Source organism: Corapipo altera, unplaced genomic scaffold (genome assembly GCF_003945725.1).
Source record: "Corapipo altera isolate COAL_440 unplaced genomic scaffold, ASM394572v1 295, whole genome shotgun sequence".
NCBI classification, from domain to species: domain Eukaryota; kingdom Metazoa; phylum Chordata; class Aves; order Passeriformes; family Pipridae; genus Corapipo; species Corapipo altera.
Window position 1 is genome coordinate 2,127,478 of NW_020884936.1, and position 15,807 is coordinate 2,143,284.

At 49.3% G+C, this 15,807-nt stretch overlaps 1 protein-coding gene across 2 annotated transcripts in view; it reads left to right on the forward strand.

Annotated features, from left to right (window-relative positions):
- Positions 1-15,807, forward strand: part of PTPRA (protein tyrosine phosphatase, receptor type A) — a 117,539-nt gene that overhangs the window by 82,365 nt on the left and 19,367 nt on the right. For both annotated transcript variants that reach the window (XM_027660487.1, XM_027660486.1), the window contains 3 exons: positions 11,019-11,097; positions 11,515-11,880; positions 13,577-13,594. In XM_027660487.1, the coding sequence (XP_027516288.1) occupies positions 11,019-11,097; positions 11,515-11,880; positions 13,577-13,594 (463 nt within the window). The remainder of the gene's footprint in view (positions 1-11,018; positions 11,098-11,514; positions 11,881-13,576; positions 13,595-15,807) is intronic.

The window sequence follows — 15,807 nt, forward strand, 5'->3', positions numbered from 1 at the left end:
TCTTCTCCAGGGGAACCCCCCCAGCTCTCCCAGCCTGGCTCCAGAGCAGAGGGGCTCCAGCCCTGGCAGCATCTCTGGGGCCTCCTCTGGACTCTCTCCAGCAGCTCCACGTCCTTGTGCTGTTGTTCCCAGGGCTGGAGGCAGCTCTGCAGGGGGGTCTCACCTGAGGAGGCAGAGGGGCAGAATCACCTCCCCTTGCCCTGCTGGTCATATATATAAATATATTTATATAAAATGGATTTATAGCAATGATAGAAGATATGTCGCTTGTTGGTGTGGCTCTGAGATCTGTGCCTACAGATTCCTTTGTTTTAAACAAGGAATCCCCTCTTGGGCATGGAAGATGGAATGGAAAATAGATGAAAAAAAGACAGATGGAAAAAAATACATGGATAATAGTAGGGGGGGGAAAAGGTGAAAAGTGGAATAAAGGCACTGGAGACAGAGTTTGGTCCTTTTTTCAACATAGGCTGATGAGAAGAAATGTTTGGAAGACTGATCTGATCAAAATGCCAACAGTATGAATGATAACAATGATCACCCAAAATCTCTGCTGGCCCCAAAATCCTTTCCTTGCTGGCGATATTTTGGCTGCACTCTGGACAGCAGCTCCTTTTTGCCGAGGCGTTTATGTTCCCAGTGAACTTCCTGCTCACATCAGCGTCTTGCAAAGCTCCTCATCCCTCCTGGCAGATCCTCCCTGCCCAGCTGCCCTCACCTGCCATCCCCATAATTGGCAATAATTTCCCTAAATGCTCACAAAAGCAGATGTTCTCTCCGTGGTCGCATTGAACCGGCTTATACTGCACAGGATACATGAACAGACAGCATTAAAGGACTAATTCCTGCAAATAAGCTTATTAAAAGGTTGGAAATAATGCCTCCAACTAAACCATCAATGGCAGCTGAATCCCACTGGTTGTATTAATTTGTTATCTGTAACGTGGCAATCCCAATCTGTTTGGGACTGGGATGTGCCTCCTGCTTGGCCAGTTGCTCCTATAAAGTGGTTGGTGAGTGTCTTAGATCAGCCCTTTGCATTGTTTCCAGCTAATAAATCACATTTATAGGTAATTAACCCTACACCTAACATGTCCTCAGTGTTGCTGGTGAGTGGGAGAAGTGGCTGGTTGGTGCAATCATGAGCAGTGTACTGTGATTTCAAGGCTTTAGGTGATGCTGCTAGAGAAAAAAAATTAATCTCTGCTTATTTTCCTGCTTAAAGGGGGGGGGGAAGTGGTTCCCCAGTACTTCTCCAAGTGCTAGATAAAGGGAAGAATTTTTTTTACAAGGAGAGTGGTAAAACACTGGCACAGGTCACCCAGAGAAGCTGTGGCTGCCCCTGGATCCCTGGAAGTGTCCAAGGCCAGGTTGGACAGGGCCTGAAGCAACCTGGGCTAGTGGAAGATGCCTGTGCCCATGGCAGGGAGTGAACTGGGTGGTCTTTAAGGTCCCTTTCCACTTGGCTCCTGCTGTTCCCCAGGATAAATCTGAGCTCAGCAAGTGGCTTTCACCAGCAATTTGTTTCTCAGCCCCTGCACCCGCTTTGGAGGTGGCAGCTTCTGGTCCTTGTCATTGGAGCTGTTTGAAGTCAAGCAGATGGTCTGTGTGTCATCCAACAGCCCTGGGTGATGGAGAAATGCAGGGTCTGACAGCGCATTAAAGAATATTTTCATGGAATCATGGAATGGTTTGGGTTGGAAGGCACCTTAAAGGTTCATCTCGTTGCAACCCCCTGCCATGGGCAGGGACACCTTCCACTGGGCCAGGTTGTTCCAAGCCCCATCCAACATGGCCTTGGACACTTCCAGGATAAGAAGCTCTTATAAGCTCCATATAAGCCATTAACCCAGTTTTCCTTGGCCCCACATGTTTAGCACCATCTCATCCACCCGGTAGTTTTGTCATCCAGTAGGAAAGGAAAAATTGAGGCTTTTTGATGAGCTGACATTTTAAAGCGGCATCACTCCAGAAATACCTGTCAGGCAATTTTCCTTTTACCTGTAAACGCACTCCTACATCCTATTTGTGGATTGTGCTGAAAAACAGTTGTGTCTGGCAGCACAGCTGCTCCCAGTCAGACTTTTCAGCTTGAAGCCCCCAGCAGAAGACAAGCCTCGGAAAGCTTTTGGCACTCACGAGTAAGTCAGGGAGGAAAACGCTTCGAATGCAGTTCCCCTCGTTTGCAAACCTTCGTTTACAAACCCTCACAGCCACCGGTGTAAAATCGTGATTTCGGTTTCTTTGTCATGAAAACCGAGAGAGCCACAGGTAAGGTGAGATGCAGGGGATGCACCCCTGGCCCCTCTCCGGGCTGTCACTGTTTGTAGCCCGTCCTCAACCCTTTCCAAGTCTAATACATGCAAATATATGTAAAGAGTAAAGACTGTTCCACCGAGTCTTGCACGTTTGTTCAAAGAGAAGGAAAACAAGCCGAATTTACAGGGGATTTGCGGGCTGAATTTTAAGACCTGGGTATAAAAAGCCCCAAAAAGCAGCTGATGCTGGCTGTGGGTGCTGACCCAGGCGATGCTTTCTGGCGTCTGTTTTCCCCGCGCCCGCAATCCTGATGTCATTAATATGGAGCTTTCGGAGAACTGGAGTGTATCCTAATTAGCAGCCTCTGATTTTTTTTTTTTATATTTTTTTTTTCTCCCCGAGTTTCATAATCAGTGATCTCGGCTACACCACAAGTGTTACTGTGGCAACAGGGCTGAACCGAGCAGCGGTGCAGAATTACCGCAGGTAAAGGGGGATTTATTTTTTTATTTTATTTTTTTTATTTTTTTTTTTTTTACGGATCCGCGGCACTTTCTTATCCCGGGGGCTGCTCCGTGGGACGGGCTGGATGCTCCCTGCACCTACAGGTGTCCCGGGTGGATTCCAGGGTAAGCACAACCAGCGATTAAGCTGCATGACCGGACGCATGCGTTTGAATGGGAGCTCAGCCTCTGTGAGGAGATTTTAAGGCTGTCAGCGAGTGATCCCCCTCCGACACCTTTGTTTTAAAGTGGGATGCTCTGATCACTCGCTGCCCGAACGATCCAACTCCTCGGCTCAATCTGGGACTTCATCTCAGGGCTTTATTTTTCGTGGGGGTTTCTTTTTTTTTCCTTTTTTTTTCCTTTTTTTTTTTTTCCTTTTTTATCCTCATTTCTCCTCCCCGTGCACCGGGCATCTGACTAGGTAGGGATGTTGTCATGCTAAATAATGGCCATCCCTCATCCTGACTCCTCCATCAAAAGCAACCGGTCCTTTTCGTAGCTGGAAATGTGAACTGTGCTCGTGTTTTCTTTGTACACCTTACAAACGATGTCTGGGACAAAAGAGGGGACACTCTAAAGGGAAATATTTAAGGAAATATATCACTCTGTGCCTCGACTTTTTTTTGTTTCAATTATTAATTCGTGATTTGCAATAATGAGTTGACCCAGCATCTCCTGTGCCTCTCCGGCGGTCGTTCTCTGCTTCCTGGTGCTGTGGTGCAGCTGCAATGCTGATCCCATGGGGAAAGCACACCAGGAGACCATGGATTCTGCTCCTGTACTAGCCAGGGGTTTTTACGAGCTCTGAGGGTCTTGTTTGGGTAGATATGTTTTAACCACCCCAAAGGGGATCTCATCTCCCTCTCCCCTTTGCAGCACAGTTGCTGCTGCCCCCCACCATCCCTGACCTGCAGCAAAACCCTCCATCCCCAACACCTTCCTCCTGTCAAGGCTTGGAGTTTGTCCTTCACCTTCCTCCTCCCTGCCCTGACAGCTCCCTCAGGCTCAGCTCCCTGCTTTCTTAGAACTTTCCCTTCTCTTGGCTCTTACCTGTCCCACCTTGATGCTCCTTGATGACATGTCCTTTAGGAAACCCTCTCCAGCTCGTCATTCTTCATTGCTACAGATCCAAGAAGCTTTTCGTTCCCTCTGTCTCTTCCATAATTTATTCCCCCTCCCATCCCAGTTTATTCTGCAAGAGTTACTGGCACATACTCCCACGATCAGACAGCAGCAGCACCGGAAGATAAGAGTGGCTGAGGGCAAATTAAAACTCTCAGAATTAGGAGAGTTTGTTAGGAAAATTATTATTAGGAAAATAGTTTGTGTTTGTAGTTGTTCCCCTCTGAGTGCAGCTCCCAGACCATGGCTGTGCCAGGAGTGCCCATCCATGCAGCTCCATGGGCAGCTGGACATCACTGAGCACCTTGGTCTTAGAGGTGCCACCAGTCTGCTCCTGACATATCCAGGGATGGAGCTGACACCTCCTGGCTCTTATTTCTGTGTTTTTAGTGAGAGCATCAAGTCTCTGGGCTCATTGTTAGTAATTGCCTGTTGTTAAACTTCCAGGGACAGATTTCTTTCCTTAAAAGCAAGATGTTAGAGAAAACTAAGGTCTGACTTGCCACAGTTACTGTGGGATTTGGGACTAGATGGCCTTTAAAGTCCCTTCCAGCCCAAACCATTCTGTGATTCTGTGACTGGTACCCACAGTCAACATTTCTTTGTCTCTTTAGGAGCCTGAACTATTTCATGTCCCAATTCCTTAAGCATCCACATTCATTGGTGTTTTTCTCCGTATTTTTTCCTTAAAACCTCATCCATTTATTTTTCTCATTCAAGAAAGCATTTGGACAATACTCTCAGGCACATGGTGTGATTTTTGGGGTGTCCTGTATGGTGCTAGGAGTTGGACTCTATGATCCTTGTGAGTCCCTTCCTACTTGGGATATTCTATGATTTTTCTGTCTCCTAATTGGGATAATAATTGCCCGGTCTCAGGGCTCTTCAGTCTTGCAATCCTTTGGAGGATCATTTGGGTTCATTTCATTTGGGGTCAGTGGGTTGCTTTCCTCTGATCAGCTTTTTGCTCTTGGTTAGTGGCTCCTGGGAGATGAGGGTTGTGTCATACATGGCAGAGGGTGTCATGGTGTGCAGCAACTGGTGCTTGTTCACTGGAAGCCAGTATAGAGCTGGAGGGACACTGGTGGGATCCCAAGATACATCCTGCACAGTGTAGGGATCTCCTGCTCAGTGCTGGATATCACCTTACTTGACTGTGAGGTTCAATCCCAGCAGGTTTGCTTTCTGATAAGTTTGCAGAACAGTCAGTTACAGGAGCACAGAATCCCAGAGGGATTGGTTTTGGAAGGAACCTCTGGAAGTCATCTGATCCAACTTCCCTGTTCCAGCAGAGCCACCAGAGCCAGCAGCCCAGGACTGTGTCTAGATAAATTTTGAGTATCTCCAAGGATGGAGACTCCTCAACCTCCAACCTGTGCCAGTGCTTCATCACCCCCTAAGTCAAATTGTGTTCCCTGACGTTCAGAGGGACCCTCCTGTGTCTCAGTGTGTGCCCATTGCCCCTTGTCCTGTCACTGGGCACCACTGGGAAGAGCCTGGCTCCGTCCTCTCTGCACCCTCCCTGCAGGTGTTGATGGATTTTAATGAGACCCCCAAAGCTTCTCTTCTCCAGGCTGAGCTGTCCCAGCTCCCTCAGCCTTTCCTCCCAGCAGAGGTGCTCCAGTGCCTTCCCTGGGCTCTCTCCAGTCTGTCCCTGTCCCTCTGGTACTGGGGAGCCAGAACTGGACCCAGTGTTCCTGGTGTGGCCTCACCAGTGCTGGGCAGAGGGGCAGGATCCCCCTCCCTCAACCTGCTTGGGGAACCTAACTTCCAGGGTTAGGTGGGAGATTGGGAAAGAATTCCTGGCTGTGAGGGTGGTGGGGCCCTGGCACAGGTTGCCCAGAGAAGCTGTGGCTGCCCCTGGATCCCTGGAAGTGTCCAAGGCCAGATTGGATGAGGCTTGGAGCAACCTGGTCTAGTGGAAGGTGTCCCTGCCCATGACAGGAGGGTCAGAATGAGATGGTCTTTAAGGTCTGTTCCAACCCAAACCATGCCATGAGCAAATACTGAGATGTGGGAGAGCAGTGATTTGTGGAATGTTGAGCAGGTGGAGAAAGCAAAGCTCCAGGCCCTTCCCACAGGCTCATCCTCCCCCTTGTGCTCCGTTCCTGCCGCTCATGTGGAAACCGCCTGTTTATTTAAAACCTCCCCAAAAAAAGAAGACTATGAAGTGGATTTTCAGAAAGGGTGAATGGCTGCTGTGATTCATCTTTTCTGTTCAAGAGTGGAAAAGCAGAGGGTGGGGTGGGGGGAATAATCAGTGACACATCAAAGGCCTTGTTTCAGCTTCGGAGACACACGCGAGGAATTAGTCACTGCGTTTTAGTGCAACAAAACCCTTTTTCCTCCCTAAACCCAACAGCTTCTCTCCCTGTGATGGCCAACTTGCTGCAGCCCTTGGCCATCCCATTTGGGTTTTTACATCCTTTGCAGCATCTCATCCAGCACAAGAGTTTTGGGGTTACAGTGCAGGTGAAACAGTTCTGCTGTCGGACGAGCTCTCCTCTGCTGTGGATCACAGCTCCCAGGAGAGGCTGGCAGTCCACAAACAGGATTTAAAAGGAGCAGGGAGGGGGAGAGGGAATGGCAGGTTTGTCTTCCAGGGTGGCTGAGCCATGCTGATGGCTTGCTGCCACCAAAAAGAATTTTAAAAAATGACCTTTTTCCCCTTTCTTTCTGCTCGTGCTTGTTCTCGCCCTACTGTGAGCGGCTTCAAAGAGCCAACCTTGCTCCCGGTTCTGCCCTGTCCCCTGCCAGAAAAAAGAAAAAGGAGAAAACAGAACATTATCCTTATTTTTCACTGCAGTTGGGGCCAGCACAAGGCAGTTGGGTGGTCATGGTTGAGCCACCACATTTCAGATTTCTGGGGTCCCAGAAAGCCAAACAGAATTTGGGTTGCGTCTCCTCATCGCACACAGAAAAAGATTGCCTCATTTTCCAGGAATTAGGAATATGTCAGAGGTGGGGGTAAATCCTGCCTTTGATTGTGCACGGCTGTATCCGGGTTGGATCTGGGCAGTTTCTGCAGCCATAAATCCTAATTCTTTGCATTCTGGAAGCACGGCGAGGTGATCCTGCAGCCTGACCTCCCCCGGAGCACCGGCACACACGCATTTCGAAGCCACTTACTACTTTATGAAGAGATTATTTCCTTTATTTTTTCCCCCCTCCAGCATCAATCACCTTGACAAGATCTGCTTATTTTAAAACACACATCCTGCAGCCTAAAATCCAGCCTTTCCTATGAGGAGCATCACGAGGAGTTTATGGAAGAGCACGGTCCATGTACGTTATATTAACATCGATATAGAGAGAGATAGATAAATATATATATATGGTATTCTAGGCACACCAGTAGCAAACTGCTGAGGTTTCTAACCCGGATTTTTTGGAAAAGAAGGTTTCAAGTGAAGAGGCAGTGCTGAGCATCCCAAAGCTCCGGAGCAGCGGTGCCGAAAGCGGCTCCTTTCTCCTGGGCAGAGCCGGCGCCGTGACGTCAGGGTGTTTTTCTGCAGAGCTCGCAGGATGTTGCAGCCGGCCAAGAGCTGTGTTTATGTTGATAACATTACAAGTATTTCCTCTCCGTTTCCGAAACCAGCAGGGAGGGAGCCGAGGGGGAAGGGAAGCTCGGGTTTCTCTCCAGCTTTAGGGGTAGGACTCTGGAGGCCTTTTATGTTAAGGAGCGGGTCAGGAGCGAACCGCTGGCGTTTGTGGATGCTGCGTTTGGGAATAGGGAGTGTTGAATAGCAGGGGTTGGGAGCTGGGGGCTGGCACAGCCCTCCTCTCTCTCTGCTCAGGATCCGATTTTAAGGTGACAAAGCAGCTCTGGCAGCCGATTGCCGGTCACAGGAGCAGCTCCCGGGGTTTTTGGGGGATGCTCCCAGCATCCTGTTTCTTTTGACGTTCGAGGTAATAAAGCCGTGAAAACTTGGGATCCACACGGACAGCCTGCATCCAGCTTTCTTCAGGAAAGCAGGGCAAGGCTTGGGGAAATCCAGTGTTATGTCCCCTTTCTTCCCCTGCAATGCACTCATGGATCAATGAACCTATTAAATGTAGTATCCAGGGGGATTTAAAGGCAGGATCTGCCTGCCCACAGATGTAATCCCAAGGAAGGAGAAGCCCTCTTTGATGCTGGACTCAATGAGCTTAAGGGTCTTTTCCAACCTAAATGATTCCATGATCATCCCACCATCCCAAAGGGCTTTTGCATCTCCTGTAGCTTTCATCCATGTAGCATTCATGGTCATAGAAATAAGCCCAAGCTCTTTTTTGTGGGTTACTTCCCTGTAACAGAGGGCAGAAAGAAGTGGAAAATCACAGCTTCTCCTACTTTCCTCCCATCCTGCATGTCCTGCCTTGATACCAAGGGAAAATGTGAGGATGTGGTGAAGGTCTGGCACAGGTTGCCAAGAATTGGAATGGAAATGGGATGAACAGGATCCCAAATGAATGAGGATCCTTAAAGAATGGGATCTCAAATGAATGAGGATCACAAATGAATGGGGATCCTAAATTAATGAGATGTCAAATGAATGAGATTCCAAATGAACAGGATCACGAGTGAGTGGGAATCCCAAATGAATGGGTCTGAAATGATTGGGGATCCCAAGTGAGGGGGATCCCAAGTGAATGGGATCCCAAATGAACAGGTTCACAAATGAATGGGAATCCCAAATGATTGGGAATACCAAGTGAATGGGATCCCAAGTGAGTGGGATCCGAAATGAACAGGTTCACAAATGAATGGGAATCCCAAATGATTGGGGATACCAAGTGAATGGGATCCCAAGTGAGTGGGATCCCAAATGAATGGGAATCCCAAATGAAGGGGAACTCTTTTTTTGAGAAACAAGTTGTGGGAAGAGAAAGGAGCCACATCCACCTACACAAATGGCATTTCTGTACAAATATTCATCAAAACATGGCAAATGGTCACTTTTTTCCCTGGTGGTGCTTGCACAAGAGCCCAGTCTTTCCCTTGCCATTGCCATTGTTTTCTTGCTGTGGCAGGGATGGGTTCCCAGCAAGGGAAGTGGTTGCAATGATGAGACCTTGGTGCTTTCACCAGCCCTTGTGAGGTTTTCAGAGCATCTCAGAGCCATCATTTATGTTCTCTGGAGATTCAGTGTGGGCTTAACTTCCTCCTGCCTTTGCACACATAGAATCATGGAATGGTTTGGACTGGAAGGGACCTTAAAGATTATCCAGTTCCACCCCTCTGCCATGGGCAGGGACACCTTCCGCTAGACCAGGTTGCTCCAAGCCCCATCCAACCTGGCCTTGGACACTTCCAGGGATGGGGCAGCAACAGCTTTTCTGGGCAACCTGTGCCAGGGCCTCTCTCACCTTCACAGGGAACAATTTCTTCATTAAAAACATCAGGTTTTCTCCCCAAGGCCAAACCAGTTTAGACCAAGCACATCTCAGACCCTGGCAGGCAGCTGACCAAGCTGAGTGGGGTGTGTTTATCACCAGCAGTGGGACATGGCATAAAACCATCAAACTACTGGTTGTGGGTTTTCCCAACATCCCACAGCTCGGGGAGGCATTGTAGGGCCAGTCCTGCTCTCAGCAGTGACAGGAGGACTGAAGCAGTTCAAATTCATGCAGACAGAGATTTTAACCGGTGATGAAACCCTCTGGAAAGCCAGCTGCTCACACCAGTGGGACCCTTGGAGAAAGCCCTGCCCTGCTTGCAGCAGCAGGGCTGGCCATGGAGGGAACCCAAGGAAAGCTCTTATCTCCGGAGCTTGGTTTCCTTCTGGTTCAGGGTTTGTCTGACCTTTTGGTCACTGAGTAAGGTCGATTTTTGCCAGGTTTTCTTTCGGAGGGGGAGGAAAAACATGTTAAGTGGGTGGTGCTGGTGGGAGGATACTCCCGGGTGGGGTGGGAGGATCTTGTGTTTCTGATACTGTTTCCAGCGCATGGATGACTTCAGTGTTGTCCTTCTGCCCGGAGTTTGGGATGGGTCTGGATGGAGCAGATTTAAATAAATAGAGCAAGCACAAACACCAGGAGATGTATTGGAGGGGGAGGGTTAGACTGTGCATCGGGAATAAAACCCTTCCCTGGCAGCCTGTCAAGCTGACTTGGCAGCGAGATCTCGCGGCCTTCTCCCAGGAGATCCTGGAGATGCAACTGGACACGTGACAAAAGGCTGAAGGACGGGAGAGCCGAGCGGCAGCTGCTGGCCCGTGGCACATACCAGAGCTGTCTCTGAGCCCTCTCCAGGCTTGGAGCAGAGGCAAGGATGTTGGCCCATCCTTGGGAGGCCCCAGGGCCGTGTGCTGGTCTGAGGCTTGGCAGCTCTGGGCTCTGCTCTGGCCAGCACGGTGACGTCTCACATCTCCCCATCGCTTGCCTGAGCCTCTGGATCCGTAGGTGTTTGGGAGGAGATAACCATAACCCATATCTCAGGAGCTTTCTGAGGTCCCCAGAGGGAAGAAATTGCCATAAAACCCTTGTATTTTAAAGGGTTTTACTGATGTCATCGTCCTGTAATTTAGCTGGACGTTTCCTGGGAAGGACGTACAGTACGAGTGTGTGGCTCATCATCCTGGATTGTTTGCGGGGGTTTTTTCATCTGCATGGGCAGGGAGTCCTACAGGGTTTGAATGGAGCTGAGAGTGGCCTTATGCAGGTGCTCTGCCCCTGCCCAGGAACATGCAGGGGTTCAGTGAGCCAGGGACAATCATGGGCACTGACCTCTTCATCCCTGCCTCCATTTCTGGGGCATTTGAGATCAAGGCTCTTTGCCACAACCTTCACATATACTGGGTTTGAGTTTGCTCTAAGTACAGTCATTTGCAGACCATTATATGAACAATTTATTAATTTTCTTTAAGACCAGATCCTTGTCTTTAATGCTCAGCTTGTTCCTCTCATGCTCTCCCACATTTCACCCCATGCCTGGTCACCTTTGCTGCTCCACCAGACTGGGGTCTCTCCCCCTGGTAACTTATGGACATATCCACAAATCCTTCCTGTCCACACCCTGCAGGGACTCAAGCCACACCTTCACTCCTCCCTTCCAGCTCTACAAGATGCCCAGCAGCATCTCCACTCTGAATTACTTGGGGATGATGTTTCACGAGGGTTTAAGTAACTGTTCTCTGCTTTCTCCTCCAGGTCAACATGGATTTGTGGTTCTTTCTCCTCTTGCTCGGAAGTGGCCTGATAAGTGTAGGTGCTAACAACATCACAACAGGTAAACTGTGCTCCTGTCTCCTCTCTTTTATCCCATCTTTAGGAACAAAGAAGTAAGAGCTCATGTGCTCAGTGTCTTTCTCCTCCTGCCCTCCATGGAGCTGTAATGTGAAGTGTTGAAAAGAGGGCGATGGGCTGCAGGAGTTCACGAATGGGACCCACAGGTTTTACCTCTGGCAAATATTGATCTTCACTTCCAGGGGCTCTGATGTTTGTGCCTCCTTGATACCATAATACCTGTTCAAAGCTTGCTCTTATAAGTTTACACCTGCTGTGCAGAGCATTCCCTGTCCTGCACGCGGGATTTGTTGGTTGTTTTATCCCTGTAGTTACAGTCACAAGAATCTCCAGCGTCTAAACCCTCCACGGTCACAGGAAAGAATCTCATGGAGATTCCCTTGTGCTTTTTCTCTCTCAGGGCCACCCACAACAGTGCCCACCTCCCCCAGGAGCCCCACCAAAGCTCCTACAGCAGGTCCTGAGGATGGGACTACGACGAGCTCCAACAGGCTCAACATGAGCACTCCGGGGACTGTTCCTACCGTGGCATCAAAGCCACTTCCAACCACAGCTGCCAGGATCTCCCCCAACGCCACCACTGGCAGCCTCAACACCTCCTCCACCCTGGGGACCACCGTGCCTGTGCCTCCAGCCACCTCCCTGCTCCCCAGCGTGACTCCCTCTGCCCCACACTCCGCTGTCCCCAGCACGGAAGCGGAGACGACGGAGAGGAATTCCAGTATGGTGGTGACAACACAGGAGACCTCTTCTGCCTCCCACAACGGTAGGCCACCTCCTCCACCTCTGCCTCTCCAGGCCACCCCGCCCCTGGGTTTGAGTCTTTGCTCTTCTTTTGTTTTGCTGAACAAAATGGAGGGAGAAGACACTTTTGGGGCGAATTCTGTGGTGCTATGAAACAATATAACTCCCAAACAGCCCAGATCAGAAGAGGTTTATCCCACCAAGGGTTTGGGCTAAGATCATCTAGTGAAAGGTGTCCCTGCCTGTGACAGCGGGGTGGCAGCCTCTGAGTTGCAACAGTAGGATAGCAGTGGCTGCTGGACCTTATAGCAAAAGCCTTGGCAGTGTGGGATTTAGTGGAAAAACAGGATTGGTAACTTGGTGGTGTGGTAGAAAACACTCAAAGTAGATAATGGTGGAGTTAATGCAGGGTGGTGTCAAGTGCATATTCCCTAAGAACAGATTTCTCAAAGGATATTGGACATCTGAGCACACCAACAGTGAGATGTGTGTACCCTCTTCCTCTGGGAATCTTTGGAAATATTCCACAGCCCACGAAGCTGCAGTGAGGTTGTCTTTGCTACTGACATAGGAAGGGATGTGGCTGAAGGATGTTCACAACCCAGCTTTCTCCCTTTCTGCCATCCCTGAGCTCATCCAGCTCCCTTCCAAGCACAAATCCTTTTTTTGCAGAGTGAAGGGGTCCACCATAACCTTAGGTACACACGTGAGGCAAGCTTGGAATAAATATAGCCTTCAAACTGAGAGATGGAGGCAAAAGCCTTAAGTACTTCAAATATATGGGTTTTGTAATACAATATCTGCTAATGGGGGGACTGAATTTATCATTTTTGTGTCTTTACTACCTCTTTTGTAACTTGGGTTACTGGTTTTGGTGAACTCCCTTGGTGTGTGCCGTGACACGTTGGCCATTGAGCCATCAAGGCCAGAAGTGGCTTCTCACTTGGTGTCAGTCCCCAGAACAAGTGACCAAACCTGCTTCTTTCTTTATTTCAAGCAATTTGTCAAGGAGCAAAATCAGTTTTAGGGCTGCCCTTGCCATTAGTCTTAACGGGGAATGTGGATATTAGTCTTGGAAGAATTAAGTGGTGCTGAAGATAGGGACTGGGACAGAAGGTGACACATGAACTACATGGTGTACAGGCAGTTCCTGCTCCTCCAACCCACCAGCTCTTCACACCTAGATTAGGGCCACAGGGTGCCTCAGGAGAGCTGGGCTGTGCTCCCACTAGCAAGGGTTTGTTCTAGTGTCCTCTGGATGAGACATCCCAGCAGGGAGAGGCTTTCCTTGGAAGGTCCTCACCCTCATCCCTGAGCCCAGCTGCTCTTAATTGAACTCTTGGCTCAGCCACTCTCTTAAAATTATGCAGGAGTGTTACCTCTTAACATTTAAGTGCTAATGAATTACACCAGTGACTTGCTGGTTATGGGCTTAAACAGTCCATGGTATCGATTAAGAGCAGTAATTGTGTTTATCAGTGTTAAAGCTCAGCTGCAGCTCCCTGCTCTGCTGATAAAAACCTGGGATTTGTTCCTTTTTCCTTGCTCAGAAATTAATTTAACACCCAGGCTTTGTAGCTGGTGTTTTAGAGGAAAGATTTACAAGCAGATGATGAGAGTTACTAAATTTGTTCCTGTCTTGGTCTTTGATCCTTCATGACTTATTAAAATGTCTTATTTCTTTGTTGCTAAGAGACTTCTGTTTTCTTTTCCTGCAGGTAACTCTGACAGAAGAGGTAAGAATTTTATATTTCATCACTCTTTATTCAGTAAAAGCATTTCCAGAAGTGTTCTGCTATTAGAGACCTCTCCTTAGGACTTCCAAATGTTCTTTTACAAAGCCCCTCAAGCTCTTTAAAAGAGCTGGTGACACACTGATATCCTAATTTCTTTTGGGCTTTTCTAAACAATCCCATTCCAATTTGTACATGTCCTGTTAGACACAAATTGTTCCTGCTGAGTGCTCTGAAAATGTCAGCACGTCCCTGGAGTTAGATGACCAAAGCCTAAGAAGCCATTCAGGAAATTTCCTTTTGTTTTTGTTTTTTTTTTTTGCTTCTGAATTGTCTTTATTGACTGTGACTTACCCTATTTGATCCAAACCCATTCTGCAGATGATGGGAATAATTATTATTCTCCTTCGTTCTGTTGGCAAGCAGCAGCACAAATCCATTTCTCGTAACAGAGCAGCACTTAGGGACGTTTTTCCATCTCCCAGCTCTGAGAACTGGCATCTCCACCAGAATATTTGCAATTAGTCATGGCTTTAGCACTCCAGGAGCGGGCAGAGCAGAGGTGCAGCAGGGCTGGCTGCTTCCTATAGGAATGAGCTGCCTCTGTGTGTTTTCATCATGGCTCTGATGGGTGTTTTAGCTTAGTGAACTCCCTGGCATTCCTGTTGTGCTGCTCTCTGTGCCAGGCTCACCCCATCCTGCTGATGGTCCAGAGGAACAGGCAGATGCTCTGCAGCAGTTACTGTCAGAACACATTTAGCAGAGGAAATAAAAGGGATGCAGGTCTGAGAGAATTCATTTAAAATGATGGTTAAGCTGCTGCAGAAAGGCTCAGTGTAATTCCCTTGGATCTGGCAGGGTTTAGGTCTGATTTTGTGCTCTCTCTCCTGTTGTTCATCCCTGTTCCTGAGAGCAAAGAAACAAACAAAAAAAACCAACATTAATATTGCTAATATGAAAAGGGACTTTTTATAAGAGCCTGGAGGGACAGGACAAGGGGGAATGGCTTCAAACTGCCAGAAATCAGGGTTGAATGGGATATTGGGAAGGAATTCTTGGCTGTGAGGGTGGTGAGGCCCTGGCACAGGTTGCCCAGAGAAGCTGTGGCTGCCCTTGGATCCTCGGAAGTGTCAAGGCCAGGCTGCACGGGGCTTGGAGCAACCTGTTCTAGTGGAAGGTGTCCCTGCCCAAGGTAGGGGTCTGGAATGAGATGGTCTTTGAGGTCCCTTCCAGTCCAAGCTATTCCATGGTTCTCTGATTTTTTGGGCAGATGTTGGCAGGGACAGGCTGCTCATCCCTGGCCCTCTCTGGTGTGCGGCCTCTCCTGGGTCTGTGGAATGTTTAGGGAACAGCCTATAGAGCACATCTGCTTCCAGCTGGGACATGATCTCCAGCACCAGAAGATGCTTTGCTGCCTCCTCAGAGATGCCAGGACAAGATTTAAGCATCCTGATGCCTTCCAGGCTTCCGGCACTGCAGGTCTGTGGAAGCAGAGAGTTGAGTCCTTGTCCCTTTTCCAAGAGAACTGCCAGCATGAAACCCCTGGGGCCGAGGCTGGAGCAGGACAGGAGCTGTGGGAGGGTTGGCACTACTCCCCAGGGCTGGCTGGGGAACGAGGGAGCAGCTGGGGACCCTCCAGGTTGTTTCCTGCCTGGGCTGTGCTGGGTGGGCCTGGCAGCTCTCTGGCTCTTGGAGACCGCGGTGGGAAAGCTCCAGCTCATCCCATCCCTCCAGATGTGTCAAAAGAACGGCTGCAAATCAAACCCCCAACCCTGCAGACTCCCTGCATCCTGTGCCAGAGCCACCCCTGCCCATAAATCACCTCTCCTGCCAACCACCACTGCTGCAGCGGCCCCGGCTTAGCGCCGGTTAGGCTGAGCTTAACTCCGGCCAAGGCAGGAAAAGTGGTCTAACGGTGTGTGGTGTGGGCATAACACCACAGGATTTGGGAAGGCAGCTCTCCTTCCACTCCTGCAGCCAGAATGGAGGTGATGGTTGTGGTCGGAAGTCTCAAAGAGGAGCTCGTTATGGGAGAGGCCAGGACTGGCTGTGGTTGGGCCAAGACCCTCCGTGGTTGCTTTGCCTTCCTGGTCTTGCTTTTGGGAAGCCTCGAGGTGAGGAATGCCAAGGCTCAAGCACCTATTAAGTTTGCAGGAGGCAGAATTCCCAATAAATTCCTTTTTGCAGCTGGGCTGGGGCAGTTGCATTAGGACAGC